Genomic DNA, 19474 nt, shown 5'->3' with positions numbered 1-19474 from the left:
TTTTACTCCGTTTTAAATTCTTTTCTGACTTTGTTGAAAGGGTTGTCTGATGAAATTATAAATATTTGTAATCTTCACATATGAAGCGTCATGGAATTATTTAAAACGAGAAACCAAACAAAACGCACGTCACTCAAATGTTTACAGGTGTGTCTCTATTTACCTGCTCACGTTAACTTGTTAACTACACAAACGATATACTACATAGGTAAATTTCATCAGACCAATCTGATTGGTTAAGCGGATGTCACGCTTTAGTGAATTATTAAAGCTTTAGGATTGCAACATTCAGCTGTTTGACAATTTCGGAGATTTTGGGCTTTGCCCCCTTTCGTAAAAGTAGGACATCTTATACAGTGTGGACATTTAAAACAAAACAACTGATTGAAAAGCTACAAAAATGAGGTGAGTTAAACTTTGGTTCTAAAATTTGGGGGCGATAAAATCGTCCATTGTTGACAATATTTTGTGCCCCATACGTGACGTTCATAAATTTTTGTCGTGGTTTACTTTTTCAATCTTTTCGAAGGAGGGCTGGATTGTTGGGGTTTAATGTCCGAAATATGGAGTTTTATAGTGGGTCATCGTTGTTTACATTTAAGACTGTCTTTATATTTTATGAGATTATCTTATTTGCGACAGTCATTGACAGTTGTGGGGAAAATTTTATATAGGTCGAGTTTTTGACCATTGAACCAAATGAAAAACTAGCGATAGTAACAATAAAGCATTTAAAAAAAATTGTGGTTTCACGACAGGGAGCTAGCTGAACATAAACTCATTAGTCCATCAATATTTTATTCCATTTCAATTGGAGTTTGAGTATAGACGTTTATACAAAAACTAATGTGTCATTTTCCATATTGTATCTATATATACTTAACTTACATGTATCAAATTAATAGTCACACACGATATCTAATTTACACATTTTTGTAGTATTCGCAAGATGATAAAAACGTTTATCTATTGGTATTTTCATTTACTAAAAACAGCTCATTACATATGTGCTCGTTTTTGCTGCACAGAAGTTCGTGTTTTACAAAGTTTCATCAGGGACAGTCTATACTAACTATATAAGTATATATACTATAAGTTAGTATAGACTGTCCCTGGTTTCATACTCTAAAAGAATAATATCTGTCAACTTTTATTCATTTATTTTGATACATTGAAATTGACAAAAACTTGCTCTTCCATAATTTATATTTTTTCAAATATCAGGACATTTATTTCATTTTGTGTGATTATTATATTTTGTATGATTATTATATTTTGTAAATGCATGTAATTATATTACAAATCACAAAGAGATAATTCCCTGACCTCGTGAAAACATAATGCAATCACAGATTAATTATACTTGTAATGAAATTTGCTCTCAAAGACACTAAACAATGAAAGAAACCACTTGTTTTACCTACGTATACCGCTCATATATATCCGATAAGAACTTTTTTCTATTGTATATGCATTTTACAAGTACATTTATATCTTCTTGTCAATTATTGCACGTGCACAACGACTTGTTGTGATTCTTTACAATTCACACGTAACCCACGACATTTTCTTTTCATATTTGTATATCACAAATAATATACAATGATAGCATTTGTAATTGAGTTTGGCATTGTAATGTGATAATTACATAATCTCCTACTTCAAAGGCTTTAGCAGACGACAACTGCGTGCAAGTACAAATCGTTATATTCATGAATGAAGTTTCCAAATATATTCATTAGAGGGGTGCCAAAAAAATGCACAAAACAAGTATTAAGTAGACCAATTCATTGAGAGCACCGGTCACTTTTCGTGAATATATTTGTTACTCAGAATGTAAACATTTTATGCATTTAAATCAATATTTAGTTTTATAATTGATCTTTATTAATCTTATTATAAAAAATTAAGATTAAATTTTAAATGTTTATGCTTTTGAAAAAGTCGTTTGGATATTGTATTTCAATTTAGTTCATTTATTATTTTAGCATATTGGCATGATTGAACAAAGGTATACATTTTCAGTTACTGTGAACTAAATATAATTGCTTAATAACCAATGCAAAAGTGCAATAAATATTTGCTTGCTGTAAAATTTAATTTTGAAAAAAAGTTTAGTATTGCCTTAATGTACCCTTATGGGTGGAATGCAAATCAAAATTAACAAGACGGCATTCAATTTCATTTCATTTTCACAATTTTGGCTAATTCCATATCTCGGGGCAATTTTTCATTGAAAATATTTTAGAATACAGCTGTGAGACCGTCCAGATATAAAATGTAACATGTATTGCCTGTGGGTAGACGCAGACGATAATTTGGAGTAAAAATGTCCAAAAATTATTGCCCCCTATGACATTGAGCAGATTTTTCTGATTGAAATTAACACATTCTAACAATGGGAGATAATAGCATACCTAGAGGAACACTGATTACGTCATTGTCTTAATTAATTGAGCAATTAGTAAAATTTGACATTTAATGATATTTCATTTCCCCTACCTGGATTCTACATGTCATTTTGTAGATATTATTTTATCATTTTTGACAGAAATATTATACTCAGATATATTCCTTGTATTATTGAAATGCCAAAGTTAATTTATTAAGTCATAATAATTACATAACGATAAAAAGATAATGAAATCTTGATATTACATAATGAGAAAAAGATAAAAGAAATTCCAGCAAAATACATGTATGTGATATTGCCTAGGAAATATAAAGACGAAATATTGCCTGGAATATACGAAAATAAAGTATTTGTTTGTTTGGAGCCGGTAGACTTCCAATGGATAAGAGGCTTTTATCAAAATTATGTCCATTAAAACTTTTGTTTAGAAAAGATTTTATGACTAGTATAAGCTTATCCCCAAATCCTGTTTCGTTTCTAAACACACACAATAAATGTATACTTAATAATTTTGGAAAAAAACATGAACTGCATGCTTTAAAAGATATCAGTAAACAAGTATAAACATCATCAAATACTTCAATCATTTTCAACTTTAACTTGCTTTTTAATTAGCTTATTTGTATAACATCTGAAATAACTATGACCATTTATGGTTGTACTGATCAAAGATAGATAACTCTTGTAAGTCATCACCCCCTTCCGAAAGATGAATTTATTTGTACACTAATAAATCTCTGTAGTCAATTTTATTGTATAAATAAACAGTTTTATAGGAATTACTTTTTTCGTATGTTTAAAACGTGGACTGTTTCGTACTTAAACACTCAGTAATTCTGAAGTGGAAGAGTTCTGCATACATTGTACAAATCTATTTAGTAAATACCGAATATAAAATACCATGATGAACAATGCATAGATGAATATGCTTTCTTTCTTTTTTTATCGTATACTACATGTAGCTAGATTGCTCTGACGTCCGACGGTCTGTTTAAGGGCCTGGTGTTAGCCAAAGTACGTCCGACTGCAATATGAAACATTAAAAATACCGATCCAGACTTGGAGCGGCAAGTTTCTGCCTCGAAATCGTAATAGATCAATTGCCATATAACCATACATTAACATTATTGTTTATATTCCCCAACGTTTAGGCACCTCTGTCAGACCATTGCCAAAACTATTCCCCAAAAACCGACAAGAATGCTCTGGTCTAATCGTATACATAGTGTTTTAATGCCCTATGTTGTGAAAGTGAAACGCCCTCTTTACGCTGAAGAACCCAGGGGCCCCGTAAGTGAGAGTCCTTATTACCAGACCTTCATCTCGTGTGGCCCAGCATGCAGTAACGTATATATTGGTAAACGAGAGATATTTGCCACTGGACGTTAAGCAGAAACCGACAATTGGTGGTAATTTTTTCGTAACTACCATGATAATGCCCATGTTATGAGACCATGACTTTGTTCATGCAAATACCCTTTTAAAGACAAATACTTTTCGTCCTTACATCCGTCACAAAGCTTGATTTCTTTATTTCTAATGATACGATCTTTACTACATCATGATGATATGTTTAATTTAAGTAGACTGGGATCCCGGCCCAATCTCAGCTTTGCGTCAACAAGTTGAGCAAGGAACCCAGGCTATGTTTTTAAAATCAGTTGAATTTATCTCCCGTTGTGAGTGCTTAATATGGGACTTAACACCCCGATAACAATACGTAATATTTTTATTTTGGATTATAAATGACAGATATCTTCTTTTGTTGTTTGAAATAATCCCAAGATTATAATTTAAATGCTAGTATTTCGTAATATTCTAACATGACCTTTATGAGGTGTTAATTGAAATCTTCGAGATAAAACCATATTTCTATTGTTTGGATTCGTTGTGTTGACAGTGTGTTTATCGTGTGTAAATTAGCTCACCATTGTTTTGCCTACTTCAAAAGGATATTTTAAAACATAAACAGTTTTTATATCTTCATATCCATACGTGTCCTTCAATACAATTTCGACAAAACTTATAATAACGATAATAAATCAAACGTACATGCGTTTAATTAATGTTGACAAAGTCAATTAATCTGTGGAAAAAGGGGGTCTTATGGCGGGTGTACTCAATTCCAAATATTATACAATGTATCCTGAGAAATGAGCACATATCAAGCCTGTGTTCACAAAAACATGCATTGGCAGCTTTTTGAAAGATGTCTCATCTGCATAAAAAAGTTTCCCTTTCAAATCAAAATTGGAGAATTTAAAAACAAAAAGAAGATTCTATCCATTTTATATCAGTATATTCAATATATCTCGTTTTCTGAAGGGGCCTCGGTGGCAGAGTGGTCTAAGTAGCCTGTTAACACAGTGGACTTCGAACCCCGCACGTGGCAGGTGCGTTCGACTCCGATCTTAAGATAAGGATTGCTAGTTTTCCTACCGACGGTCGGTGGTTCTCTCCGGATTCCTCCACAAATAGAACTTGACGCCACCATACAGCCAATAGTTCTGGTAGTGGTGTTAAACACAAAAAGTCAATCGTTTTCTGAAGATATTATAAACATCTCTGCATCCAGAAATAATTATATTTTTCTATAATTCTGTTTTTCATATTTTCTTTTTTATTTATTTTTTCAGTGTTGTTTGGATTTTTGGGAGTTGGGCTAGTTGGAGCAAACTCCGAGGCAATGATGACGATGATTGGGTGGACAGACTAAATCATTTATACACGGTGGTATTGCTGTGTGTCTTTGCTGTGTTCACAGGCGGCGGACAATACGTCGGTGACCCGATCCAATGTTGGTGTCCAGCACAATTCACGGGGGCGTATGTCTCGTATACGAAATCCTACTGTTGGATTAAAAACACGTACTATATTCCCATGAATAACGCCATCCCTACAGATCACATGGACCGTGAATCAGAGGAACTCGCATATTACCAGTGGATACCTATTATCTTGGTCTTTATGGCTTTCATGTTTAAATTTCCTTGCCTCGTTTGGAGAATGTTGAATGGTTATTCTGGACTTAATGTTGAAAAAATCGTAAACATGGCCGTATCAACACAAACGAGTGACCCGAAGAAACGCGACGAATCCGTCAAGCACATCAGTATTTACGTAGACCGTTGGTTGGAAACCCACAGACCGTATTCGCACAACTTCATGGTTCGTGTGCAACATAAAATGGCGCGATTTTGCTGCGTTTTTTGCAACAAGCGCGAAGGAACATTTTTAACCGGACTGTACATGTTTGTAAAGATCTTATACTGCGTCAATATTATCTGCCAGTTCTTTATCTTGAATGCCTTTATGGGTCACGATTTCTTTTCGGCTTACGGATTTGAAGTTATTGATGGTCTTGCACGTGACTGGGAAATCAAAGAATCATATAGATTCCCGCGCGTCACGCTTTGTGATTTCGATATTCGACAACTTGCAAATGTACAAAGATGGACAGTTCAATGTGTATTGCCTATAAATCTATTCAACGAGAAAATTTTCATATTTTTGTGGTTCTGGTTTGTTTGCATTGCCATAGTAACCACTGGAAATTTCCTGTTCTGGATTTGGCGAGTGGTAGTAAAACAGAATCGTGTCGCCTACGTCAAAAAGTTTTTGAAAGTCAATGATCAGCTTCATGGAGAAGACGAGAAAAAGTTATGCAGAAGATTTGCCAACGATTATCTTAGAGATGATGGACTATTTGTGTTGCGTATAGTAGCAAGAAATACGAACTCTATACTTCTGACGGATCTAGTCATGTGTCTATGGGGCATTTACAAAGACAAACCAGAAATAAGAAAAGAAAATGATTACAATGACACGAACCCATAGTGCAGTTTGTTAATTAAGCTATACTACCGCCAAAAGTGGTCTTTCATCATGTCACGTGACATTCCAGACTGTGCACACGTTACCATTCCTATGCAGATAACGCGTTATGCATTTTAACTTAGGTGCTAGTGTGACAAAAACTTAAATGCATTAACTTTTTATGTCTTATTTTTGTCAACGATTGCCATTTGTTACCATGGGGATGTGGAAGTTGTTGTTAGGACCGCTCACTGCCCATTTTTACAGACATTTCATAGTGTTAGTGAACCTTTTACAAATGTACATTGTTGAATTGATTCATGTTCTATTGTTACATGTATTCGAAAAGAGTCAATATTTTTTATAAATCTTTTGAATTTTAGGTTTGAAATTCATTGGGCATTTTATTTCGTACTGTTTTCGTGGCCAGTTGTTCATTAAAAAATATGTGTAGAAGTTCAGTAATTTTATGTTTGAGACTACTTCATGACAACAAGAACGTTTAGTACAAGCATTGATGACGTCATATATTTCTGTGATAAAACCTGTCGGTTGTGATCTTTTGAAGATATTTTCCCACCAACGAATTAACCAATCAAAGTTGAATCTACTTTTTTGTAAAATTATTGATTACAATTTTTTTTATGAATGATTAGCATGTATCTTTTTTTTTTAATATAAGCGTAGATTTGCGGGTACATTTAGTTATATATATATTATAAATGTCTTCCAGAGAGGCATTAACGAAATCATCGTCTTCCATTTTTGTAAAGTTTTTAAAATTTTATTTATAACCATTTCGTATGTTGTAAATATATGAAAAGTAAGTGTAGGTTAAGGTCACATAATTTGCTTTTTTGTCATTTGATGAAAACAGAGCTTATTGCTTTAATGTTACTACCCTGGCCAGATCTTTTAGCAGACGCGGATTTGATAACGTTGTGTTCTGATTTATTTCATTTGTTAATCAATGTTCATTTCAGTAGCCTCTAAGCCATCAAATGGCACATTTATCAGAATGCATTTATTAATGTGAGCATGTTGCTTCCAATCCAGTCAAATTGAAAAAGAGGGAAAAGTAAGATCCGAAATGCTTCCCTTTCAAATTTTCTTTTCCGGTATATGCACACATTAACATTCAGTTTGCACACAGTTATCGTCCTTTTCCGGAAGCGACTTTCAGGGGACTTAACTAGTCAATTTGTAATGAATGTATGTATAATTGTTTTGAGATTGCGATATTTTGCAGTTGTATGTGTAAATATACCTTAAGCAGATTAGTTGATTGTAAGTTTAGAACATATTATGATGCAGTATCTTAAAATTAATAAACTTTCTAAAGATCCAAATGATATTTTAGTGTCTATTTAGTGTCTATTTTAAGCTGATTAATCTGTATCAAGATTGGGGAATCATTTTAACAGGACTACAGGTACCAGAAGAGGGAGACGATACCAAGGGGGACAATCAATGATCCTAAGTCGAAGTAAAACGGACTATACCATGACCAAAATAAAAATACAAAATACACAAAGAAAACTAAGGATTGAGCAACACGAACCCTACTAAGCACCAATTGTGAATTCAGGTGCTCCGGAAGGGTAAGGAATTTCTACTCCACGAGTGGCATCCGTCGTGATGCTTATGGTATGTTTTGTTTTTGTATGTATTGTTATGCTTGGACTTAAGAAATGTTGTACTGTGCGATTTAGGGAATGAGCAAACACACAAATGCGAATAAATTCTAAACGCACACATCTTATTTATTTTCACCCTGGCTGTATTGTGGTGTAGTGAAGTATATTCCAGAGAAATACACCAAAATTCCACATACAGAATATGCGAACCAAGTCGAAAGAAATCCAAGGGGCCGTCTTCAACTTGGAACCAACAGTCAACCAATCAACCAACTTGCAGTGTAAATGTGAGCAAATGCTCCGTGTTGAAGGCTTCTTCGATTTTGAGATATCGCCGATCCTTTGTCTCGAGTTTTGTTGCGTGCCAGAAGGGATTTTGTGATGTCAATTTTTATGTTAAAGGTCAACTCTTTTGAAGTTATGTCACCAAAACAACTTTTAAAGGGATGTGTTTTAGACACAGTAATTTACTGCGAAAAAATAGAGAAGGCCGTACATATTTATTTTGCCGCTGATGCTGCGTAAAGCAAAACCAACCAATCAAATCGTACATATATTTGCGACCTTAACTTATTCTACACAGCGGTATATGAGATAACAACAAGAACAAACAAATTGTAGGATCCCCTCTTTAATCTCGATCAGCAAGCCAACAAGAACATACAACAAAGGTAAGTACTGGGAAAAAATTAAACTCTCAACGGTTTGATAGATTATAAAAAAACATACAATAAAATAAACTATATTATACCGTAACGAAGAATGCTCGCAGTTACTCAAAGCACAAAACCTGCTGATAGCACTGATAATATTATACTTTACTACTGCAAATAGCATTGGAGGGGAATAACTCACTGCAAATACCGTTAAAGGTGGGAATATCTCACCGAAAATACCTTGGTAGGGGAATAACTCTTCAAATACCGCTGAAGGGGAAATATCTCACTGCAAATACCGTTAAAGAGGGAATATCTCAATGCAAATACAATGGCAGGGGAATATCTCACTGCAAGTACTGTTGAAGGGGACATATTTCACTGCAAATACCGTTGAAGGCGGAATACCTCACTGCAAATACAGTTGAACGGGGATATATGACTACAAATAAAAAAAGACGGGATATAATTCTCCCCTAAATCAAAGATACTGTTGTCAAGTCATTAAGGATTGCATATTTTGGTATTAATATTGATTCACTCATATGGTCTTTGCATCGGAAATAAACACATTTATTCTAAAACCAGTTGTTGGCATGATACGGGTTATGTTCTCATATATTTTATGATGGTATGATACTAAACCCCTAACGGGAGGGATTGTACTTGATTTTCATATGATGAAGACATAATCTTTTAATCAGTTTAATTGAGGTCTGGAGCTGGCATGTCAGTAACTGCTAGTAGTCCTTTGTTCATTTATGCATCATTGTCATTTTGCTTAGTTTCTTTTGTTACCTTTTCTGACATCGGACTCGGACTTCTTTTAAACTGAGTTTTACTGTGCGTATTGCTATGTGTTTCTTTATTCTACATTGGCTAGAGGTATAGGGGAGGGTTGAGATCTCACAAAACATGTTTAACCCCGCCGCATTTTTGCGCCTGTCCCAAGTCAGGAGCCTCTGGCCTTTGATAGTCTAGTATGTTTTTTAATTTTAGTTCATTTATATGTTTTGGAGTTTAGTGTGACGTCCATTTTCACTGAACTAGCACACAATTTTATTTAGGGACCAGCTGAGGACCTCCTCCAGGTGCGGGATTTTCTCGCTGCATTGAAGACCCATTGGTGGCTTCGGCTGTTGTCTGCTGTTTAGTCGGGTTGTTGTCTCTTTGACATATTCCCCATTTCCATTCTCAATTTTATTCTATGGTAAGTTAATTCAGTAATCTTTCAAACCCCACAAGTACATCTTCATTTAAATTCACGTGTCTTTATATAACCCCTTACATATATTATATGATCCAATGTGACCAAATAATGAATTTAATCTTAAGTACATTTGCGAGTTTGGCATAATCTTAATATTCATCGTAACATAAAAGAAAATAAAAATGAAATAAATTTCAGACTAACTTGATTATCGATTCAACATTGATTGATACCCTATGTATATGCACGTTAACCATTTGAATCTCTGCCAGCAGGACTTAAATCTAAAATTAAGAACTTATTGCAGTTTTAAAAGTATTATATATGGTGTATACTTTTAATAAATTGTCCGTAAGGTTGTTTACAAATAGATAAATACTACAGGTCTATATTTGTCCTGTTCGAGCTACTGATAAGCTTTTGAGGTCATGACCATACAGTATATAATTTCTTGTCAGATTTAAAAGCGACGGAAAAAACCTAACCACATGTAGTACGTGCGTGCATGATGCATTCGGGAAAATATATATTCAGTTCACGCATACTTATAAGCTGTTTACATCTTAGTCATTTCGACTCTGGTGGATAGTTGCCAGGGTCGCACCCAGGAGTTTTGAAAGTGGGGCGTAATTCGAGAAAACAAAATAGAATCTGACCAGCGTATTTTCATATAATGTTTCATTTCTGATCAGGAATGTCGAGCATATGTTCTTCGTATACAGTACATACATTTGTCGTTTTCAAGGATTTTCAAATAAAAAGACATTCTGGTTTACAGAGTTTTTTCCCCTCTTTTTCATTTATATTTGTATCATCATTACGGTATTGGCGACCCCTTCAGCAATCAAACTGTGAGTATTTAACACGTTCTGGACATCAATCTTAAGCATTCTTGTCACAATGCTTCTTTACAGTCAGGAGATTCAGTTTGGTAATTGTAAAATGTATCTGCATTATCAAGTGCATTACTTAATTATGATCGAACCTCAGACTAACTTGAAAAGTGTTAGACACAACTTTACCTGTATTTGTTTCACTCACCTGGGAGTCAAAATCTGAAAAAAACTTGGGCCAACTTGAATTCGAATTATGATATAATTGGAGAAAAAATTCTTCATCAAATTCACATTATTTCAAGATGATATTTAGCTGACTGGCATTATACTTTTCAAGACAATATTAAAAAATTCATCGAGACCGAAATTTTTGATACAAAATGCTTTAGGTCTGACTAAGTGTAAGAGCTTCACTAACGAAGAAACGAAGAAACGGAAAGAGCTATCAATCTGTTCCTTTTAAGGCACTGATTTTGATTTGGGCGCAACCGGCGCTTCCTCAAGAGAATTAAAAGAAATTTAATTTATATGTAAAAATTACAGCCACTTTTTTTGTCAAAATATGGTTATCTAACTCCTAATTCTCACGAGCACCCCCACCTCCTAACATCAAATCCTGGATCTGCGCCTGATTTTTCACAGCCTTTGTATACCTTCCGCATACAGATATAGTGCTGTAGACCTTGTTTTCATGATACGTTATGGCATTTATAGATCAAAGCTAGTTTTTATGAAACATTGTGGTATTTATAGAACGAGAAAAGAACAGATGTACCGATCTGAAAGTAAATGTCAAAATAACCAAAATCCAAATCAAAGGAATACCACCTTTTATTGCAGTTGTTCATTTCGATCAAAGTCAAATTGATGCCTTCAAAGGAAAACACAAAGGAAAAGCTATTATCACAATGCAAGTTCAAGTTATAGATTGATTTATATTCGTGTTCAATGTATAATATAGGATATTGTTTTAAAATAGTTGTAACTGACGGAGCTTTAAAAAAACTATTGTTTGTTTAACTTCAAGTGGCAAATATTTTATGCATTTGTAGGACGGTGAATACTTAGATGATAAATCGGATAAGTATAGACAATGCAAAGTGGTTGGTCTTGGATGAAGGAACATGACATTTTGGCTGCCATGCACTTGATAAGGAAGGTTTATTTCACGGATTGGGACAGAAATAAAGCTTTGCAACATACCTCGAATGGACGCCCCAAAGAATGTATAAGAGTTCTTTAGCGTACAGAGAGTCTGACAATCTCGCAACACGTTGCATTGGAACTAACGGTCCCATTCCGGCATGAAGCCCGCAGGTTTATATATCCCGCGCAACCAAAAGTACGCCCTTAAACATAGGTCTTACCGCCGGACTGGAAAAGTTTATATATCTGTACCCTCGTCAAATCTTGGAATGTTATAAACATAAGATAAGAGAATAAAATTTCAGTTGTATTGTACAAACGATTATGTGAAATAAAGAGCTGGAAGATACCTTAATATCAAAAGAACCAAAACATACCAAAGGAATACGAGTCAAAATGAGCGACAAAATCATAGCAAAAAAAAAAACAAACCCCAAAACAACCCAAAACAAGTCTATTTTTCTTCACCCCACTCAACTCTTGGGTTGTAATAAACATAAGAATTAGATAATACAAAGTTGTATTGTGATGATGATGATGAAGATGATGAACGGCTGCTTATAACGTCCAGCGGCAAATTAATATGCATATTCAGGACGAGAACATGTTTATGTAATATGAATATTAACTCTGCTTTGTTCTAGACCGACATGCCGATATGGATTTTTATCGTACTAGCTCACAAAGCAACACACAGTCCGGAGGAAGACATATCACCTTACCTAGACACATTATTCGGACTCCGAGCCGACCAGTCTTTGCTCTTACTCCTTAATGCTGCGTGCCTAGCGGAGAGGCAGCAAATACAAATTTTAAAGTCTTTGGTTTGACCCGGTAGGGGTTCGAACCCACGACCCCAGCACTCGAGGCGAACACGCTACCACGAGACCCCGAGGCGGTCAGTTGTATTGTGAAAAAGATTATGTTAAAACAAAATAATTTAGCCTTTCCAAGTTGTCAGAGCTGAAAGTACTATAGTAGTCTCAGGTCAGATCAAGATTCTAAAAAATAGTGACATTGGTTTTAACACATCACTACGAATTGGAGGATTTATTTTAAAAATGAATATGAACACTTCTGGTAAAAAGAATCTTTATCATTGAATTCATGTTCTGTCTTTCAAATGTAAATGTATTCATTGTTTTATTCCAGATTGTAGAATATTGATAATTGTCCTCGGATTAAATGATATTTGTAATGCAAGTCATGTAGTACCATAAAATTATAATGTCTTGAATTGTTTAAAATATCTTAAGAATATTAATTAGAATACTTATATTCCAATTTCACTTTAAATATACAATTCCTTGGTTTAATCATGTTTCTTTTTTTGTCCATGTACAAAGGAAAAATATGTAAATTCATATTTTTTTTTGTGGGTATATTTATGCATGACGTCCGATTTTTCTTTTCAAATTACCTGTTCGTTACTTCTTTCATTAAAATAAATTAAAAAAGGTTCTGCATTGTAAATACTTCAGAAAATATCATTGCTCACTAGCTTCAGCGTTAAAGTTACTTCAGTAATCATCAATATGACTATACACGCGTTGTAACAAATGGTTTGTCCACAGATTTAATGATATTTGGTATATAAGTCATGTAGTACTGCCATTAAATTATGATATTTTCGTGGGACACATATGTTGTACTCTTCATAAGTTTATTGACATTCCTTCGGGCGGTACATCGTAGAACTTTGTTTTAACCTCTTATATCCAGGACGTTTTTGCCCTTTGGCAAAGTCATTTCTCTTCAAACAAGGTGGCAGACATGTTAAGACATTTTAATTTAGGGGTTCCAAAAGGTCAAATGTAAATTTTCGAACTATTTTGTGAAATTATTCTTTTTTTTAAATAATCTTTGGTTTCCCTTGGCGAAATAATTAAGGGATTCCACAAGGACGATTTCGATTATTTTTAATTTTTGGGCTTTTATGTGAAATATTTTTTTTTTTTCAATAATCTTTGGTTTTCGCGAAAGCTGGGACATAGATCTTTAAGTAATTTTGTTAAGGGCGGCATATAAAAATCTCATCGTAACTCATTATTCAACATAAACTTGAGTTATTGTGTGTGCATATTAATTTTTTTACTACATTTCAAAATTTATGGGAAAATTGGTGTTTTACTTTGATTAAATTCTGATTGATGGAATGATTAAGAAAGGCTGCATGAAGTAATAAACAAACATAAAAAAGGAAAATGTTGCATGAAAATCAAGATATAGGATTTTTAAGGGGACATTTCAACATATGTGTTCTCATAAATTATCATATGGTTAAAAACTAAAAATTATAAGCTGATTCTTAAAACAGCATATACTAATTATTTAAACTTTAACACATTATAACCTGATTTTTTAAACATGACAAAATGGTGTGTACTTTGCCAGATAAAATCATTGAACAGAAGTGATTTTGATTGAAAAAAATGGCTTCAAACTGTATCACATAGTGACTTTTGGATAAAGTATTTTAATTTTTCTACGCGTTTTTTTTTTCATGGTGGCTGGCACGTTTTGAAAATTAGACTTGACACAAATCAATTATGATAAAAGAATCAGCAAATGTTGTTTTTTTTTACAATATACAACATTTCGTTTTTATCTTCCATGGTTACACATTAGTATTTCCACCAAGACGGGAGGTAACTCTTAATGTCGGGGCCTTTTATAGACGACTATACGGTATGGGTTTTTCTCATTGTTGAAGGCCGTACGGTTGCCTATAATTGCTTACATCTACTTTATTTTAACTTTGGTGGATAGTTGTCTCATTGGCAATCATACCTCATCTCCTTATTTTCATACTTATTTAACGTGTGTAATTTTTTAAAAAAAGTTATAATAATTATCTCGTTGTAAATGACGATCGCAACGTAAAAGATGAGGTTTAACTTGTATGAGATTGCATGCCCATATCAAGTCGGCAACAAGCCATTGTGTACGGAAAGTTACAAAAAAAAGAAATAAGGGACTGTTCCTGAATTTTATTAAGAATCTCGCATGCTTATATATGTACTGAAGGCAAGAGATAAGCATTAATAAACGTGCAGTTTATTCTTGCAATAGCGAAAGATTTCAAAGATAATGAAATGATTTTGACTTTGTCTATTTATTTTTGAGTTCATGTGACAAATTTGACATATATAATACTATAATTATCAACAAGAAGGTGATAATTGACAATCTTCAGATAAATGTCAACGGGTTATCGACCTTTATTGACTCTCAGTGTGGGGTGTGAAATGGCATTGCTAGTACATGTATGCACCTTGCTGTTGAATTGTGTGTACGATGACAAGTAGAATAACGATTATCGTCATAACTGAGGTGTTAACAAATTATCTCTCATGATAATCCTGATAACAAAGGTTCAAGTCATACCGCTGTAAGTGGAATGATCATCATTAGATATTTTGAAATTGTCCTTTTACTTGACCCCTGCTACGTCCGTGCATAGCTCGACTTTGAGGGAAATAGATGTCTAGTCAATAAAATTACTTGAAGATCTGAAGTTTATTTCAAATCCTCGGATCCAGTTAACAGAAATCACATAATTGAACCAAACAGAAACAAAGTTATTATTTAAAATTCTTGTATCCACAGATATATGTATAGACAAAAAAAGAGATGCACAACAAACAAACCAACAAACAAAAAACACTGAGAACTACAACGCGCTTAAATATACCATTGAAATTTATTAACCAATTACACATTTTATACGATAACTTGTATGCTCTCTTGTCTGTCATTGTTTGACATTTATTCTATTAAGTTAAAATTATGCTGGAAATATATAAACAAATTACAGACTATATATACCAATTACAGACATTATAAAGTCGCCAAAGCATACATTGAGTACGAGTAGGCAGGACTTCAATGTTTAAACGTATAGTGAATTTTCATTGGTGACTCTGAATGGTCTGGAAGAGTAGACTGCTAAACAAACGTTCGTTCTTCTTTCATATGTAGTATTTCAAGTTGTTGGAAATATCTAATTATATAATTACTTATACACGTTTTGCTGTAGTAAATATTTGAATACATCAGTAATGAACCCGGACGATTGTTATAGTAAAATATTGGAGTTATGTACCCGGATGATATGTCTCCTAATTAGGACAATGTCGTGCACGTATACTATATGAAGTAGTTACATACTCTGTTATCTAGAAGATTAAATATCAAACATTTTATAGACCTAGAAACAAAACGCTTTCTGATATTTTGAGCGGAGTGTAAATAAAAAACAAATACCGATTGATGTTTTGAAGTAATCTTCAATAAATTTGTAATAGATCTACGTGTATTTTAGAGGTCACAAGCAACGCGTCGGGTAGGTAAAAATTCAGTGCTCTGCACTAACATAAGTACATATTTTCCTATCTATACAAAATATATACCTTAAGGAATTTTCCTAACCCTTTTGTATGTTTCATGATGCGTTGATCTTGATCTTTGTTCTATTAGTCCAATTTACATGTAAAATGCAGCATGATAAAAACTAATCAATCTAAGAGACTGACTTGACTTCCATATTGAATCATTTGTACATATGGGATACCTGGTGAACGCATTCTTATAATCACAAATTATAGTGCTGTAACCAGGTGATCCAAAAACCTATTCTACTTTTATATACTTGATACAACGCGTGATAATCTCAATATCAAATATGCTCCATTTAATCGTTTTGGCCAAATATTATTTAGTTTTGGGGGATGCAACCAGATAATTTTCAGCGAGTAGGTCAGCTAATCATATTACTTTAACCAAAATCTGGGCTTCAGTCCACAGCAGGACTTACTTCAGCCTTCTGATACATTTGAATATATTGACTTTCGCTGAGTGTAGCATAAGTTTGAAGGCACGAGGCAAGATTTTGTCAGAACTGCAATAAGATAATGAAGGGACACGTTTAATATTTGCTCTGCGTCAACCGCATAGAAATACTCGTATGTAAATTGCAGACAACCCTGAAACTCAACTCAGGGTCGAAACTCCGATACAACTGAGAGTGATATTCGTTGCCCCTAAAGGGTTGACATAATTGTTTTTTCCAACAGACAAGGGAAAAAGCGGATACAACTTTGACAAAGACACATTAATCTAAAAAGTATCAAAGGAAATTCAAAGTTAAATCCAACTTAAACTTCGGTTTAAGCAAGAGAGCGATTGCGTGCATCAATGTGCATCAATAGAGGTAGCTGCTCCACCCTAATAAAAAATATAGGGAGAGGTCATATTTTGTAGGAGTTATGTTAAAGACGATGTTGATGATCAAGCTACTCAAATAAAATTGAGATTTCCATTTCAGGATACTGATTTCCCAATAACTATTTAAGGAATATTTTAAGACATAATTTAGTCATGTGACCGTGACGTCGTCAACGTTTTTTCATGATTTACTCCGGTTTAAAATGGAATTTAGAATTAAATTATAAGGAATGACTGTAATATTTTTTCTGTCTATTCGAAATAACATAAAAAATTATCGAAAAATTTACGCGGGTTATTCAGTGTGCACCACATTTTTGATGTTATTTCTTCATAGACAGAAAAAATATTACAGTCATTCCTTATAATTTAATTCTAAATTCCATTTTAAACAGGAGTAAATCATGAAAAAACGTTGACGACGTCACGGTCACATGACTAAATCTTCTTATTCTTATGTAGAAAATAGTAGTCAAAGCTGAGGAAAAGATTGATTGATTGATGAATTGTTTTTTGCTTGCAAAAGGGATTCATCTTGTGATTATAGAATTAAAAAAATATACAAAAATAATAGTGAACAAACAGAGGGACAATAACGAGTAGCTCTTTGATTGATTTTGATTTTTTGTGATTTAACGCCACTTTTAAGCACCGCTTTTGGGCTATTTCGTGGCGGCCAGTTTTTATTGGTGGAGGAAGCCGGAGTGCCCGGAGAAAACCACCGACCTTCGATAGGAAAACTGACAATCCTAGTCAATTAAGATTGGAGTCGAGTGCACCCGCACGAGCGGGGTTCGAACTCACAACCTCAGTGTTGACTGGCTAGTCGATTAGTAACTCTTTGTAATTTTATATTAAATGTTCTTTGTCAGTACAAGTTGTAGACAGTTCTATTGTTTTGTAATTCTTACTGATTTATTTTTACTTTATATTGATGTAATTAATTCTTTCTTTTTTTTCGATAGTTTTGAATATAGTACAGAGCTAAAAAAAATGTTTTGGTCGCTTTTCCATGTTAATTTCTGAAATATTTGAGTTTTACTATCGGAATACTATTGTCGGAGAAATCGTTTTCTATATACATTGCCTTTTTTACCCTTTTTTAAGTCAAATTGATGATTTATTATGTATATCTAAAAAAAAGGTTTTTCAGAAAACCGAGACATCTGACAGTTGTATGTATAAGTAGGTATTCATTGTTCTAAGTTTATTTTTAATTTTTGCGACAGACAGTGATCCGTCTTTGTTTTTGTTATTTATTATCTCCTTTTATCAAATGTACTAAATTAAGCACTCAAAAACTGGTTACAAGAGGTACGTGTATGTAATATTCCTTAAGGAAACAAAAGATGTAATATTTGTAGTATTTATTATGTAAAATTGGTGATTGAAATGTTTGATGTAATAAAATTAAAAGAGGTAACACAAGGATTTTGTTCAAAATCATTGTAGATATGATTTTGATTTTTGGATTAATAATTCTTAATTTTTTTAAGAATGAATAATAGTCATGCATGTAACATTTAACCAAGAAGAAAGAGATTTTTTTTCAATATGGACGATATTCCAAGATATTTTTGCCCTGAATGAGACGCAATATAGATGAAATTCGATGTATTCTGGATTCGGCTATATGTTACAGCAACTTAACAATAAATAAATACAAAACAAACACATTAAATTTACTGTTTAGATTTCTGTGTCACATAGAAAACTACAAATACGAACTTCAAAGGGAACCTCAGTATTGATAAGAAGTCAAACATACCAACAAAGATTAATATATTATTGAGTGTCTATTGATTTTCCCCACTTGAACCTCTTTCTGACAGTTCAAGGGGTTTGTGTTGACAGTGTTGATAGGAAGATCTGTCGCACACCTGTCTCACATGCTGCAGGTTAGGACATGTGTTACATGTAAACAAATAATGTGGACACACTGGGCACTCGAGGCAATTATGGCTCCTTGATTTGGTCAAATTTTGATCGCTTCATTTTAACTTTGATCAAAAACAGAAAAGGGGCTAGCGTGGGGTAGAAAAGAAAATAAATATGACCGGGAAAAAATTTCGAAAACATTTTGCAAATTGAAGTACATAAAAAGTTAGGTTTAGTTTTGATCGAAATTTTGAACGCACACTAAACATAGAAAACTTTAATATTAAAAGAACGCAGTAAAAGTTCAAAAGATTGTATGCTAGCACATATAAAAAAAATACGAATGGTTTAAAGGCAAGTCCATAATTTATTCGTTATATTTCGCCGACTCAATCACTCCATTTCAATATTCATCTTTCGTGTATTATATTGAAATAATTTGTGGAAAAGACGTCTTTATTACTATATAAGCAGACATAATACTTACAGCAACAAAATCAAAGCGTCATTTGAATACATTATATATACAATAGCAAGCAAAAAATACTTATATTCTCTGGGTCTCAACTCCAAAATAAAGATAAAGATAAGGTATGCCCGCGAATGAGATAACTTTCCACCATAGACGAAATGACATAGATTACATATAAAGATTT

At 33.4% G+C, this 19474-nt stretch overlaps 1 protein-coding gene across 2 annotated transcripts; it reads left to right on the top strand.

The window, feature by feature from the left end:
* Positions 1 to 212: 212 nt before the first annotated feature.
* Positions 213 to 7578, top strand: LOC127718238 (innexin unc-9-like). 2 transcript variants are annotated; one of them, XM_052224230.1, is made up of 3 exons: positions 213 to 405; positions 1989 to 2011; positions 5050 to 7578. In XM_052224230.1, exons 2-3 carry the CDS (start codon positions 1998 to 2000, stop codon positions 6248 to 6250), a joined length of 1215 nt encoding a protein of 404 aa, XP_052080190.1. In that variant the 5' UTR covers positions 213 to 405; positions 1989 to 1997; the 3' UTR covers positions 6251 to 7578. The 2 variants fall into 2 exon arrangements, with proteins under 2 accessions (XP_052080190.1, XP_052080191.1); XM_052224231.1 differs by lacking the exon at positions 1989 to 2011 and having other exon boundaries at positions 214 to 405.
* Positions 7579 to 19474: the final 11896 nt, after the last annotated feature.

This window comes from Mytilus californianus, unplaced genomic scaffold (genome assembly GCF_021869535.1).
Source record: "Mytilus californianus isolate M0D057914Y unplaced genomic scaffold, xbMytCali1.0.p SCAF_10, whole genome shotgun sequence".
Taxonomy (NCBI): Eukaryota; Metazoa; Mollusca; class Bivalvia; order Mytilida; family Mytilidae; genus Mytilus; species Mytilus californianus.
Note: the sequence above shows the minus strand (reverse complement) of the source record. Positions and strands in the feature narration are given on the sequence as shown.